This window comes from Sesamum indicum, linkage group LG4, assembly GCF_000512975.1.
Source record: "Sesamum indicum cultivar Zhongzhi No. 13 linkage group LG4, S_indicum_v1.0, whole genome shotgun sequence".
In the NCBI taxonomy this organism is placed as follows: domain Eukaryota; kingdom Viridiplantae; phylum Streptophyta; class Magnoliopsida; order Lamiales; family Pedaliaceae; genus Sesamum; species Sesamum indicum.
Genome location: NC_026148.1, coordinates 3,423,287 through 3,438,404, shown reverse-complemented (window position 1 = coordinate 3,438,404; position 15,118 = coordinate 3,423,287). Strand labels below are relative to the sequence as shown.

Here is a 15,118-nt window from a genome sequence, read left to right as displayed (position 1 = left end):
TGCATTTCCCAGTACAGAAGGGTATATTTGTTTATGATCAAGAGAGTTTATTATCAATTTATTAGCTTTGTATATAATTAAAGTAATTAATTTTCCATATATATTTTGGTTTATGAAGGAAAAAAAAACCCCATAAATCTCATGAAATGTTTCTCTCTCTCTCTCTCTCTCTCTCTCTCTCTCTCACACACACACACACACACACTCAAATTGTACCATAGTTTTGAATAATGAATGTCATCAATGTGGTTGTTGGTGTAATGAATGAAATGTATTTGCATTGTGCTTTAATTTCCCACTGTCATACCATTTCCTCTTAAGCATAAGGAAGGAATGTTTCTTGAAAAAGGACCTTTTACCATTACTCATTCTCCTGCCTATATCTACTAATATTTCAAATCAACTTCAAAAATTCAACATAGAGATCAATATACATATGTAAAAACAATTCTAAATCTAATCAATCTTCAGTACTTTCTTTATGAATTTCTATATATACATTTATATAAAATCTTTATGTAAAATTATATAATATGCATTAAAAATGTTCTCACGTACACAAACATATACGTACGATGACTAGTTATACAAAATAGAAGTAATAAAATGAGACGCACGGGTGTTTTGGACACATACATGTAGACACATGTATGTATTCATTGAAAAATATCATACAACAGACTTTCTTAAAAGTTGTCATTTACAAATACTCCTTAGAATTAATGATCGTATAACAAATACTTTCTTGTCGCAGTCCATTATAAGGGGTATTTGTTAGACAGACGTTAATTCCATAAGGTATTTGTAATTTTTTAAAAAATAAAATATTTATAATTATGACAAATATCGAAAAATTGGTTATAATTTATCATATATATATATATATATATATTGAGATGTATAGATGAACCAAAAATGAAACACATATGTCCTGTTAGTTGAGCATGCGTGAGTGTTGATGTTTGGACAGTGAGAAGGAAACAAAGGCACTCATGCACAGTATGAAATTCCAACCTTTACTCAAATGTTTAGGACCCCACCACACCACCTCTATCACCTCTTTCCGCCATTTATAACTCACTCATCTTCAACCTCTCACAATGCTTTTTTTTCTTTTGTTCATTAATCTTGTAGTTTTTGTCCTTAATTTATTTGCCGGCGATTGCAAATGTTGTCGGAAAAAAACAGGTGTCTTGTACATATATTTTCTTATTTGGGGTATTAGTCCTATTAGTCAATTTACTAGACCAAAGTCGTAAAAAATATAGGTTATAGGACCTATTTGCTATCCTAAAAAAATAAAATACTAATCAACATGCGAAACATACAGGACCAAAAATTTACTTTCATGCTAGCGGAAATTGATTAATGAGAACAAAAGCTCCAAATTAGAAAAAACATATGCAGGGCATATGCTTTTTCTCGACAACAATTGCAACCTCCAGCAGAATCGCGACAAATTTAAAAGTTATAAAATCCATTTGCTACCCTAAAAAGATAAAGAGCTGAAATATTAAAATGCGAAAGATACAGGGCGAAAGTTAGCATTTTGAGCTATCTTATTACACATATGTAGTTCTAATGAATAATCTAAGTTGATAACCCTAGTTGACGGTCCAGGTTTGAAACGATATTGTATGTTATATTTCAGAGTTAATATTCATAATTTACGTGTATAATTTTTTTCTAATATATAATCGGTGTGAATTCTACACGCGTCGTCCTATAATTTAAGAGGGGTTGGTAATTTACATGATTAAAATTATAATTTAATTAGGTCATGTGCAAGTCATATGCAGGTATTCTAGTCAAATTGACTGAAAAATGATTATAAAACTGGCAAAATTTTAAAATTATAGAACTAATTAAATTACGAAAATCTGCAAGATAAAAAAAATATCAGCCCTCAAATTATATGACTAAAATTACAATTTTCTCAAATACTGCCATAACTAAAAACTCTTGTAGGATTGGAGCTTGCCAAGTCATTTTACTTGCATTTTTCTAGTACTAGAGTTGAGTATATGCATCATTCATTCTTATCAAAGGATGCTCAGAATCTAAGTCACACAAATCATGCAATAATGTAAGATATAATATAAATACGTATTTAATACACGCCTGTACATATATATATATACGAGATATAACAGAAAATGTAGATTTCGGATACTTTTGTAATCAGGCATTAGTATACGTCAAATTGTTGGTAAAAATTGTAGATTTCCTTATAAGGGTTTTAGGTAAGAAGGTTTGAATGCCAAAGAATATGTTGTCAAAGTCAATGTATGTCATGCTGCCATCACACGGTCGTCAAGGTTGCCTGATTAGGGAATTTTGTAGTAACTTGTAAATTTAATCGAAAATATTGTATCATAAAATTATATTATATGGTGTTGATAGTGACGTAGACAATTACATTTTCTATTTTTGAAGGATTCCACTTATCATATAATTGGTTCAAATTCGATTAAATTCAATTTAAATTAAAATTTCATGCTGCTGAAACTTATATATAAAAACTGATCAAAAACCCTTTGATCCAGTATATATTGAATCTATACTATTATAAAAGAAAACCTATTGACGTACCAATTTTTTAAATATCCAAATTTATCCTTTATTCTATTTCTTTCCTTTAAAATGGAACGGAGTAAATTTATCATTATATATTATTTTTTTTATTAGTGGAATTGTGGAGAAGGCTCAACCAAAGTCAAAACAACATTCAACTCTCTAAAAGAAGCACTAATTACATTAATTTATATCAAATCAATAATTTATTACACTTTTTCTATTAAGTATCAAATTATGAAAATTATAAATTATAATTAGTCAACCCCATATATAATAATATAAATATTTAATACACACCGAAATTTAAATTCATAATATCATATTTTTCTAATTATATAACCACTAAATCACTTTCAAAAGTCATTTCCTGTAATTATAAAAAAAAAAAAAAAAAATAGCTCCCCTCAACACGGCACTTAGATATGTGTAAATTCGACCTTACTTATTTTTTATTATTATTTCTAATTTTCTCTAACTTATAGGTCATTGAACCATTGACTTAAAGAAATATGGACCACAAATTTAATAAGATTAAAGGAAACTTTTTTAAAAATTTAGTATAATTATAAATATATTTTTATTATTCAAAAATTTATAAACACCTCCATAATTTTAACGTTCGTCTAACAACGAGTTAATTCTATTAGGTCCGTTAGGTTTTTATGCAAAAAAAATAAAAAATTTGAACCGATAAAAATGTTCTTTTGAATAATGCAATTATGATTTTATATATATTTGTAGAATCTTTTGAAATATTTTTATAGACTAATATGATTTATGAATTATTTATTTTACACACCCTCGTATTTTTTTATTACATTTTTTCAAAATCCTTTTTTTTTTTTTTTGGCTTAAAGAATTAATTAGGGTAAAGTAAAAAATTTTACCTTACTATTTAGGGACTATATAATTAGTTTTTATCTTAGAAATATTTGTAATTTTCAAACCCTAAAAAGGTATTCATAATTAGTTAAGAAAGATAAAATTTTAATTTATCCATTAAATAGTCCATAATCTTTATTAGGGATAGATTGTTATTTGCAACCTTTGTTGTTTCATTTTTCTGCTAAGCTTATGGAATTTCAGAATTAAACCCATCGCAAGGATAGATTCTTCATGTATTCTTGTTCAAACTCCATTTACCTAATCCAAACACATGATAACCCCTGCATTTCTGAGATAAATATAATTCTTTATTATGATTAATTATCATAATTAGAATAAAAAATTATAGCAAATGTTAATTAATTACGATTGTTTTGTATAAAGGCCAAAACATAACAGATATTTTGACCACAGCTAAACCCAAACTATGATTTTAAATTTGCACATTCATTTTATATAATTTGCTAATTTTTAAGGCATAGTAATTTATAATATAAAAATTAATCCATTTTGTTAGTACTGAATCGAAAAATAAAAAATTTATAAATGGAGGATCAAACTTTTGAGTTTATTTCACAAGGTGGAATCCACATTGATGAAACCCTCGGGATTACGAAATTGGAAACAAACATTTCCCACTAAAATTTAAAAAAAACGAAATCAAACATGGTCTTAACATCTACCAATTGAAGTTGTAAAATAAATGCCCGATTAATTAGACTATGAATTTTGAAATTTACCAGACGTGTGATTATTTATTTACAACAGATAATTGGTATCTATAAATTTTAATTGATAAATATTAGTACTCAATTGTTGATGGATTTATGTAATCAGAAAAATGTAAATACTATTGTCTATTGATAGTTCATAAACCTTAATTTCCAGAAAACTACAGGGCGCCAACAGAGCCGATTCAGTCGACTCCTTACGTTTGAGGTCGTTTTCCACGAGCATTCATGTTACTAACCAGTCGAACTGGAAACTCTCAGGAGCTTCAGCGACTGTTCTCAGAGTGTAATAAAGCGGCAACGAAGCATGATTTCATCGAGCACCAACAGATGCATCGGGAAATTACCTTAAAGCTTAGAGGCGTCAGCGAAGGTTCTGCTCAAGGCAATTGCAGCTTTAGAACCAGAAGGACGGGCCAAGTGTTTGCAAATATAATCTCCAGCAAAGATGAGTTTTCCAAGATCAACATTCGTGTTGACCCCCAGACCGTTAAGCATGTAGACGACATCCTCAGTAGCAACATTTCCAGAAGCACCTTTGGCATATGGGCAACCACCAAGGCCGGATATAGAGGAGTCTACAACACTGATACCCATCTGCAAGAAATACACCATTTAATTAAATGACGATAGAAAATACAACTAGCAACTTGTAATTAATAATTATTTTGACAGTTTGAGATAAGTTTTTCACAGACATGTACCGACTTTGCTGCTAGTATTAAAGTAAAAGAATGAATCAGATACAATAATGAAACAACAGGACTCTAGGTGCAGGTAAATGAACTTGCCTCTAAGTTAAATCCGATTTTTTCCACCTTAATTTTGAGGGTGAGATAAGGGCATATCGAGAAACAAAGGAAACTGAAATTACATCTATCATAGTGTAAAGACGCACGCACCCACCATCAGAAATAGCAGTCAGATTTGCATTTACAATACGGTTAACCTCAAGTGCAAATGAACTACGTAATGTTTTACATAGAATAATCTCCATAAATCATACTAGTAAGATATTAATTTTGCAAGTAGTGTATTGATTTTAATGCAAATCACTTTTAAATTGGTGGAGTTGGAGGGAAAAAACCAACAAGACAGAAGAAGACTTGAAATTGATTCCAGCTAAGGAATATAATATTGGAGAGGATTAAGGTGTGAATGCAGAAAGACAACTTTGTTTCCAAGAACTCAAGGTGTAGCTAAGGAAAGACAGCTCACTTGGAGTGATAAGAGAATGTTTGAAAGGGCTTGCCCATATGTGTCATGGAAGTGTACAGCAAGCTTCTCAACAGGAACAACCTCAAGAACAGCTTGAAGCATTGGAATGACAGTACCTGACAATACAACAGGAAATAATGTATCGGAAAACAGCCAAACTCAGAAAATTGCTAAGTCAAGAAAGCCATAAAGACATAAATTTTTCAGAAACATGCCAATGTATCCTTTGTATAGGTTCTGCTATGCATCAATCTTAGGACAATGGAAGTCTTTTTGTATATACAGTTACACTAAATAGAGATCATGTTTATTACGTAGTAATGCAAGTTGTTGAATAAGCCATAGTTGTATGCTTTATATACAAGAGAAAGAAACATGGTCTACAAGCAGTCAGACTCTAAAAGAAGCAGCTCAGCAGTTGAACTTCTACAATCAAGAGGGGGATTTAGCAATACCAGGAGTGCCAACACCAATTGTATCACCAAGTGATATTTCAGCACAACCCATTCTATAAAGTTCTTCAGCAACATATGCTACTTTTGATGGAGGTACTGCTCCTTCCACCGGACAACCCACAACACACGATATGTATCTGACAAAATCAAGGACCAATTTTCCAAAGATAGAAGATTAACTCTACTTGTTCCAAGAATTTCAAAGATCAACCAAAAACTTAAATAAAGATCTGTGGATGAGGTAATCGTGGCTCCCAAAAAATCAAACTCAGGTTATGTCCAATGTCCCATTAATATAGACACAAACAATAACTTTTTTCTTTTTCAGAGTACAAAACATTAAGCAGTTCGGTAAAATAAAAAACTTAAAGTAGCATTGATGGCCAGTATGTCAGTTGTTGCAAAACAATACGAGCAACCATCCCAAAAAAAGACATGAAGATATGCATGCTTTCCCATGTCAAGTCGCAAACTCTAGTGCCATCATGGACAAATTATAAAAGTGTGCAGCCCATATTCTATTACCTAGCTAATGAAAAGTAAAAAACAACATGAAGCAATTGAGAAGTCGTAACCTGTAAGAAGATATGATCTTATTATAAATTAGAAAACCACTTTAGAAGTTAAGCAAAAGTAGACAGTGCAGGAAATTCAGGAGGGTATTATACATACCCACGAACTGGAATGGCGTGGTTTTGAGCAGCAAGGGCAACATCACGGTACCGAGCAAGACTATCTTCAATACTACAGTTTATATTTGACTTGGAAAAGGACTCAGATGCTGCAGCAAAGACAGCAACTTCTTTTGCTCCAGCTGCCATAGCAGCCTCAAAACCCTAAACAAAGCCAAGAACAATTACCAAGGATTCTCCACCAGTTGCCTAAGCGATGTGGAATGTTAATCTCAATGTGAGAAGCGGACTTACTTTAATATTAGGTGTCAAAACTGGAAATCTAGAATGCTCAATGCCCTGAATGGCTGACATTACATCCTTTGCATCAGCTAGCTGCAATTTTATTTTACGATAATGAATAAACTGGAAATCTAGAATGCCCAATGCCCTGAATGGCTGACATTACATCCTTTGGTTTTTCTAGAATGGGAATGAATGAGGCATCAGTCGTACAAGCATGAGGATACTAAGAAGTCAGAAACCTTGGTCATGGAGCTATACAAACAGTTATATCAGGTTGATGTTGATCAAGTAATACTATTCCAGCAAAATTAATGTCTACCTCTTGTAAGAACAAATAGTCAAAAAATCCCCCAGTAGGAACAAATACAAAAATTCCCCTAGAAAGAACAAACAGTACAAAGGATAATGATAAACAAGATGGCCTCACAAACCAATCCGGGACACAGCACAAGTGAAACCAATGAGATAAAGAGCTGGGAGCATCAGTCAAAAGCATGCGAGAAAGCAAAATGCAAGAACAGCTCCAATAAAAGCTAGTTACAGCAGTATAGCAAAAGAAGTAGAGGAATCTTCAATAGAAAATGTAGAAAAACAAAGTCAGCTAATATTCCAACACCCTATAAGACCGATAAAATCATATTTACCTGAGGAACCCATTTTGGCGAGACAAAACTAGTAGCCTCAACAACAGGCAACCCAGAAGCAACAAGCATCTTTATTAATTCCACCTTCACCGATGTTGGTACAATCTCCTTCTCATTTTGCAGTCCGTCTCTTGGACCAACTTCTACTATCTTCACAAATTTAGGAATAGAACCCAACAGCTGCAAGATGAAAGCATACATTAATAATGGCAGCAATGTCAATAACAAGGATGAAAAACAAATACCAAAATTTAGCGAATCCACATGCAAGCACACAGACAGTCCAATAGCATTAACACCTTTTGTTGAAACAATTAGCAGGAACCCAAGAGGAGTCCGCTTAAGACCTTGACACCTCATTAAGCAACTGAAACATAATATCCAGATTTGTCTCGAGAAGAGATGGAAATCAGAACTGGAGTTTTTGTATGTTTTTGGTTAAAGAGAATGTCAAGGGAGAAAGTGGTGATAAGTATGTCGCATTTCCAGGCCAAAGCCTTTGCTTTTTCTAGAATTGGAAATGAATGAAATTTTTCTTGCAAGAATAGTTATCCATCCATTGCCTACTGATCAGAAGCTGTCATGAGTGACAAGATACCTTGTGTTTAACATCTGCGATATTATGCTGGGAGCTGTAATGACGATATAGTGCCCTGGAAGTCCCCGTACCAACTAATTGAGGTTCTTGATTGAACAAAAAACTGAAGGACGATCTCTTTGTTTCACTGTTTAATAAAGATGCTTCTTTTCCATTTCCCTTGCTACATAGGAAACATGTTCGATATTCTTATTAGAAAAGAGAGAAATGTGTGGTTTTACAACATGGATAGCGACATATGAAACATGAACGAGCTCAAACTCTCATCAAAAGTTACAAGAGAAAGCATGTACATGCAACCATAACACGACGAAAGAAAAATTGAAACATCCAAGGATTATTCAAAAGTGGTACAAGGACTACTTGACAGCAGAAAATGGGACTCATTGCAACATAAATCAGCCCAAGAAACTATTCCAGATTTCGTGACCCTTTACTACCAATGCTCAAGACAACAGGCAAACTGTGTGGAATAATTCAATAAACACAACCTTTCTCCATCACTGCATTTCCTGAAATTCGCAGCTTTGCATAATCATAGCTAGAGCATTTCACGAGCACGACAATGATATATAATCAAGTACGACATCAACTCTCCTAGTAAATATACAATTCTTCAAACGACAGAAACATTAGAAAAAGAACATTAATTTTACAAACGTAAACTTCACACACGCTCTAACTTACATAACATGTTTCGACACTCTGTGATCTTCTCCTCCGTTGCTGATAACTTTGCCTTCCATTTCATCACAAAGGGAAGAAACCAAAAAATATTTTCCGGGCTCTAGACTCCCCAACCTCGATAACCTGTTTACACACTTTTGCAATAACATTGAACTATCTTCTCCAAAAATGAAACCAAGTTCCCCACGAAATCAAAATACGAGAAACGATGAAACACTGCCGAAAAACCCAAAAAATGACCCAAATTCACGAGAAATAAACGGCGAAACGAAAAATTCAGAAGCCTCCGCCTCAAAGAACCAGAACAGAGTTCCAATCGGGCAAGAAACTTCCGACAACGTTGAAAGAGGACGCCAGTGCAGAGCTGCTACGGTCCAACCCAGCAGACACAGATTTGGGGAAAATTGAAACTCTGGAGAGCATCAAGGTAAAAGAAGATGGATTGATCAAGAGCAAAAAGAGAGAAAAAATTATATTGGAACATTTCCCGATTTATGCGTATCATCCTTGCGCAGGACATGCTAATCTTACAATTCATTTCTCAGGCGATGTGGGATAAAGAATTAGGGCTTTCTTTGTAGGCCCAATTTAGGGAGTGGACAATAATATTGGGCTTCTAGTGCAAGTCCAGAAGAGAATAAATTACAGTAAAATTCATAACCAAATTTATCATTAATATTATATTAGTATTTGAACAATTATAAACAGTTCGATTAGTATTCGAATTTTATTATTAATATATACATAAATAATTATAAATAACTCAATCAATATTCGAATTTTACCATTAATATAAGTTTGATACTCAATTAATGTCTTTTTATTTATTTTCGTATTATATTTTTATACAATGGCCATTTTACTGTTAGATAATAAATATACCAAACAAAATTAAATGGATATCTATATTTGGACCATCTTACTTTGGATTTCTTATATTTGAATATTATACTTGACAATAATATTTTATTACCCACTTTAATATTTATCAAAATTTATAATATAATTCATTATTTAGTAATTAATTATTTTGAAACTAAAATTCAAAATGCATTGCAATAATAGAAAAGTTGATTTTGCATTCTAAATTTCTGAAACTTATAATCCAAATTAAAACTTTCGAATCTAAGTTTAAATTTTGCAATCAAATTTTAATAAAATTAGATACTGAAATGATATTAATGGTGAAACTTCAGTACTAATTAAGCCATTTGTAAATACTCAAGTATCAAAAATGACACTAATAATGAAATTCGAATTTTGATTGAATTCTTTATAATTACTCAGGTACCAAAATGGCATTAATGACAATACTCAGGTACCAAAATGATTTCATTCATATAAATAATAAGTAAAATTAAAACTATTAAATTTCAATAACTTTGTCCTTTGTAATAATATCAATTTAAAGACTTGAATCATATCAACATAAATACAAAGAATCTTCACGCTCGCTCTTAAGAAGTTTTGTAACTTGAAGTTTTGAAATAATCACAACTGCTGTATATATGCAATGAAATATATATATATATATATATATATAGAATTTCGTCATACATACATGAATGGTTGTAATTACCATCAATCATTAGAGTGTTGAGTTAGTTGATTTCGACATAAAGAGACCTAAGCATGTCCAATCTACGAGTAGTGGCCACGACTCTGTAGTTTGCCTTGGCAAAGTAGAGGCAAAGTTCACGACCAAAACTGAACGATGCCCCATCACCATGACGATAAAAATTATTTATTATATGCACAAAAAGATGACGTGTCACGATGGTCCTTTTGGAGGGGGGGGGGGGGGGGTTGTTTGAGCTTTAGATCATAGGGACTTCACCTCAATCCACTTTTATATTGGTACACCTATATATAATATTGAAGTATACCCAATAAAAAAGAGTTTATAACAAGATGTATCGATATCCGACATCTGATCCACAAATGCATCATCTGCAATTGAGCTTAACAAAATACGTCAACGTCCCACGTGGAAAGCTTCTTTCTTTCTTCCCAATACAATGTGGCTACAAATTTGGCAAATTGGGGCAAGCTCTCAACATGTTCTATATGCGTTGGGTTAGGGTTCAATTATTGAATTTCCGGATCTAAGTGTGGGTTTTAACTTTATAGATTCAATTATAATTGTGACGGTTTTGGGGTTCATTTTGAGTTTGTCTCAAATAATATTTATGAATATATTTAAAATGTTTATTTTTTATTTAATACATACATCTATACAATAAATTATATTTTAACATATTTGATATTTATTATAGTATTTGTTATTTTGAAAAAAGTATATCAATTCATTGAAGAAAAAAAAAAAAAGTGATTTTCTGTGTTACATTTATTGAGTGTGCATTGGGCGTAGGTTTCAAGTGGAGTAGGTTAGGTTTTAGGTCTGATTAAATTTAAATAGGACAAATTTAGGGTTAGGCGCCGTCGATCATTGTCATTCTTAGTCTTGGATAACTTCTAATATGAATTTAATAGAATATAAACTGCAGAGTACAGTCGAAGACTGTGCGAGATTAACAAAATAATATTTATATATTTTTTGAAAAAAATAGTATTAAATGAAATACTTTTTTTTAATTATAATATTTATTAAGAAATAAACTTGTAAATAAATACTTTTAAAAAATAATTGATAGAAATTACATGGGTCAAAACTGGAAAAATCTAGAATGCCCAATGCCCTGAATGGTTGACATTACATCCTTTGTTTTTTCTAGAATGGGAATCAATGAGGCAATACAATCATGCAAGCATGAGGATCGTTAGACAAGAAACATTGGTCATTGAGCTATAAAAATTTCTAGCCCAATTTAGATGCGGTGGAATTAAATTTATCCCATACCAAATGTATTTTATTTGTAATGTAATTGATTATTTTTTTTTTTGAATTGTATATCAATTACATAAAAAGTATATTACACTTGTTATATAATTAATTTCGATCTGACCAAACCCAATCCGAATTAGAATTTTCCCGTATCAAATTGATGTTGATCAATTAATACTATTCCAGCAAAATTAATGATTGCATCTTGTAAGAACGAATAGTCGGGAAAAAAAATGCCTAATAGGAACAAAAATATAAAATTCCCCTAGATAGAACAAATAGATCCGCTATGCATAAATGATTGTAATTATTCAGAACTTAAAGTCTCGAGATTTTTAAAGTTCATCCAATTCATCATTTGGAGTCGAATTCTTTTGATATCGAGAAATATAAACGAAATAAAGTCAAAGGGAAGAATAAATTGGAAGCCCCGGTAAACTAGAACCAAAGTCAACAATGAAAGTGTTGCCCGACACGTAGTTGGAGGAGTCATGAACTAAGTAGCGGACGAGAGAGGTGAGAGCTGGGTTGATGGCGCCACTTGTCCCTAAGGGGATAATTTTCTTGGCCAAGATTTCCAAATCATGTTGAAAAATAGGTCCAGAAATTTCAGATGGAAATAGGCCTGGGGCAATTGAATTCACCCTAATGTTGTAGCCTCCGAGTTCCAGTGCCATAATCTGTCAGATTCGATATATGTAAGAAAATAAAAACAAAGTAGTAGTAGTAGAAAAAAAGTGAGGTACCCTAGTTATGGAGTCAATCGCAGATTTGGAGGAGTTGTAAGCAATGCCTCCAAAAAATTGGACTCGGTTGAGACCGGTGATGGACGAAATATTGATAATTGAGGCTTTTCTGCGTGCAAATCGTAGTCGAGAGGCAACACATTTGGACACCTCCCATGTTCCTATCAAGTTTGTATTCAGGACTTGATTCCATTCTTCCTTGCCGATTTCAAGTGACGACCTTTTCTGCCCTACTTCAGCTACAAGCTATTAAGGGATGCTGCTTTGTATTCGTTGCTATTACTCAATATATGAAAATTTCAAATTCAAAGGATATTACATATTTTATAAAATATATTTTTTATAAATCATAGCGAATAGAAAATACAATCACGTAACAATTATATATATATATATATATGTCGTTTGTTTTAGTGATTTATTAATGAATATAAGTGATCAATTACAAACAAATTTCATTATGTGCAAGAAAATGCTTGACTAGCACTTAATGGATGGGGGAATATATATTTAGGGAAAAATGCAACTTATCCCCTATGTTATGAGAAATAATAAACAAAAAATTCATGTATAAAATAAAATAGTAAATTATTTTGTATTTCAAAAAACGAAGCAAATTACTCCCCCTCCTCCCATCAATAAAATTGATAGGGGAGCCATCAATAGTATTGATAGGCGGGATAATTTGCTTCATTTTCTAAAACATAAAGGAGTAATTAGCTAATTCTTTTTTCATAGGGGTTTGTTTGTTTATTTCACATATCACACTAAATTGCATTTAACCCTATATTTTTATGGGAAAAAATGCAAGCAACCCCTTGTAATGTTGCAAATGAGCAAATTACCCCCTAGGAAAAAAAAAAAAAAAGAAAAACAACAATATATCTCCCTGTTTTTTCTAAAATGCAACGATTTACTATTCTATGTTTTTTAAATTAAAAATTTTTTCTCCTTAAACAGGGAGGTAAATTGCTTCATTTTAAAAAGTATGGGGGGATAAATTGCTATTTTGTTCATGGAAGGGTAATTTACTCATTTGCAATATCACAAGAAGGAAAATTATTGTGCATCGTATTTTTATGTACCTCTGACACCAGCATTGTTAATCAAAACATCAATATGTCCAAATGCATCCCAAGCTTTAGCAATGGATGCCCCAATGGCGTTGTCGTCCGACGTTATATCAAGCTCCACAGCGACAGCCAGACAACCATCACCATTACCACCAACCATTAGAGAGTTGAGTTGGTTGATCTCGTCACAAAGAGATCCAAGCCTGTCCATTCTACGAGCAGCGGCAATGATTCTGCAACCGGCCTTGGCTAAGTCTAGGCAAAACTCACGACCAAGGCCGGACGATGCCCCAGTCACCATAACGATTTTGCCGTCTAGACGAGACCATGGCTCTAAAGTGTGTAGAATTTCACTCGCCATATGGTTGAACATATAGAGTAAGACGAGTAGAATACAATAGTAGGGTCGCTATTTATAAAGTTTGAGGATGAGGAGCTTCTTGCGCGTAGGGGAGGCTAAGATATTGATCATGTAGCTCACCATTCACCCATCTATTGCATGCATGCTATTGTACTACTTAAAGTTGATGGTTACCTAAGTTTGACCAACAATTAAAGCGGGTTTTAATTAATTAGGAAATTTGAATTTGATTTGGGTTTATTTAATTTATCAAAAATGTGAATAATAGAGGAAATCGTGCATCGTATGAAAAGTTCTGAATCGATGAATCACACGTGATATTATTATTATTATATGTTAATCCGTAGATGATAAGTCAAATTTTCCGCATGGCTACTAGGGCATGTGTGCTCTGTCTACTGGCTGCTAGCATAGGCTCGGTGGGTGCTATTAGATCTAGAAAAAGCATTTCGGAGTTCTAGCATTAATCAAAGTATTCCTGCAATTTCTGTTTATTTTTAGAAATTTTTGAAATAATTTTTTTATTTGTTATTTTTCAAGATTCGTATTTTGATAATTATTTGAGAGGTACTTTTCGAAATAAAATATGTAGTTGCCCAAAATAAAGCCTTAATTTAGGACATTTGGAAAAGAAAAGAAAGAAATGGTCGGAAGAGATGCAAAATCACAATTTTCATCACTATATTAAGGAAAAAAATAAAGGGAACTTTAAATCATGGGAACTTCAGCTTGATGCATTTGTAGGCTTTTAAATGGTAGAGTTTTCTGGCAGAACTAACCTACACAGCTATCACACATTGATGAACGGGGTAGGGGGAGGGGTACACTTGTATTAGGTGTGTGATATTGATATGTACCATATAATAAAGTTGAGACATAATTATACTGTCTTTTCAAGCTTTGTATAATTATACATAGATTTTTTATGATTTGAGAAACTATATTTATTGATGTTTGTTTATGTCCAATAAATAAATTTATCTGTTGGTAAAATGCATGGTGATATCAGCAAAAAAGTTGAATGAAAAGCCATATTTACCTCCATCGATGTATTACAGACTTATATGACCAAACCACTCTTATATATCTTCACACGTTAATGAATATGATGAGGTACATTTCACCCTTATAAGAGTAATTTGGTTAGAAAATTTTTATTTGACCTGCAATAACTCTTATACATCGGGGATAAATACAAGTTTTCGTACAACTTTTTTTGTTGATATCAGAAAATTTCGTAAATTTTATTAATAGATTGATATATTTGTTGGACGAAAACTAACTTCATGAGTACTAAGTATAATGTTCTAAATCATAAATAATTTATGCATATTACATCAAATTTCAACAAAAGGGCAATACAATTATCCCTAAAATTTAG

General features: G+C 32.2%; 2 protein-coding genes across 5 annotated transcripts; both read right to left on the bottom strand.

Annotated features, from left to right (window-relative positions):
• Positions 4,235-9,233, bottom strand: LOC105159928 (hydroxymethylglutaryl-CoA lyase, mitochondrial). 2 transcript variants are annotated; one of them, XM_011077155.2, is made up of 8 exons: positions 8,713-9,233; positions 8,026-8,188; positions 7,428-7,607; positions 6,793-6,873; positions 6,539-6,702; positions 5,867-6,003; positions 5,412-5,527; positions 4,235-4,790 (listed from the first exon to the last, which is right to left on the bottom strand). In XM_011077155.2, the coding sequence occupies exons 1-8, from the start codon at positions 8,859-8,861 to the stop codon at positions 4,542-4,544; spliced, it is 1,239 nt and encodes a 412-aa protein (XP_011075457.1). In that variant the 5' UTR covers positions 8,862-9,233; the 3' UTR covers positions 4,235-4,541. The 2 variants fall into 2 exon arrangements, with proteins under 2 accessions (XP_011075457.1, XP_020549127.1); XM_020693468.1 differs by lacking the exon at positions 8,026-8,188.
• On the bottom strand, positions 11,794-13,845 carry LOC105159927 (3-oxoacyl-[acyl-carrier-protein] reductase FabG). 3 transcript variants are annotated; one of them, XM_011077152.2, is made up of 3 exons: positions 13,389-13,845; positions 12,304-12,542; positions 11,794-12,237 (listed from the first exon to the last, which is right to left on the bottom strand). In XM_011077152.2, exons 1-3 carry the CDS (start codon positions 13,747-13,749, stop codon positions 11,962-11,964), a joined length of 876 nt encoding a protein of 291 aa, XP_011075454.2. In that variant the 5' UTR covers positions 13,750-13,845; the 3' UTR covers positions 11,794-11,961. The 3 variants fall into 3 exon arrangements, with proteins under 3 accessions (XP_011075454.2, XP_020548843.1, XP_011075456.2); XM_020693184.1 differs by having other exon boundaries at positions 12,304-12,536; XM_011077154.2 differs by having other exon boundaries at positions 12,304-12,533; positions 13,389-13,841.

Coding starts and splice junctions, on each gene's coding strand:
- LOC105159927 (XM_011077152.2), bottom strand. CDS start 13,749: ATGTTCAACCATATGGCGAGTGAAATTCTACACACTTTAGAGCCATGG. Junction 12,543..13,388: donor TAACAATGCTGGTGTCAGAG/GTACATAAAAAT, acceptor AATAGCTTGTAG/CTGAAGTAGGGCAGAAAAGG. Junction 12,238..12,303: donor CGATTGACTCCATAACTAGG/GTACCTCACTTT, acceptor CGAATCTGACAG/ATTATGGCACTGGAACTCGG.
- LOC105159928 (XM_011077155.2), bottom strand. CDS start 8,861: ATGTTATTGCAAAAGTGTGTAAACAGGTTATCGAGGTTGGGGAGTCTA. Junction 5,528..5,866: donor AATTGGTGTTGGCACTCCTG/GTATTGCTAAAT, acceptor TTGTATTGTCAG/GTACTGTCATTCCAATGCTT. Junction 4,791..5,411: donor ACATTCTCTTATCACTCCAA/GTGAGCTGTCTT, acceptor TATTTCTTGCAG/ATGGGTATCAGTGTTGTAGA.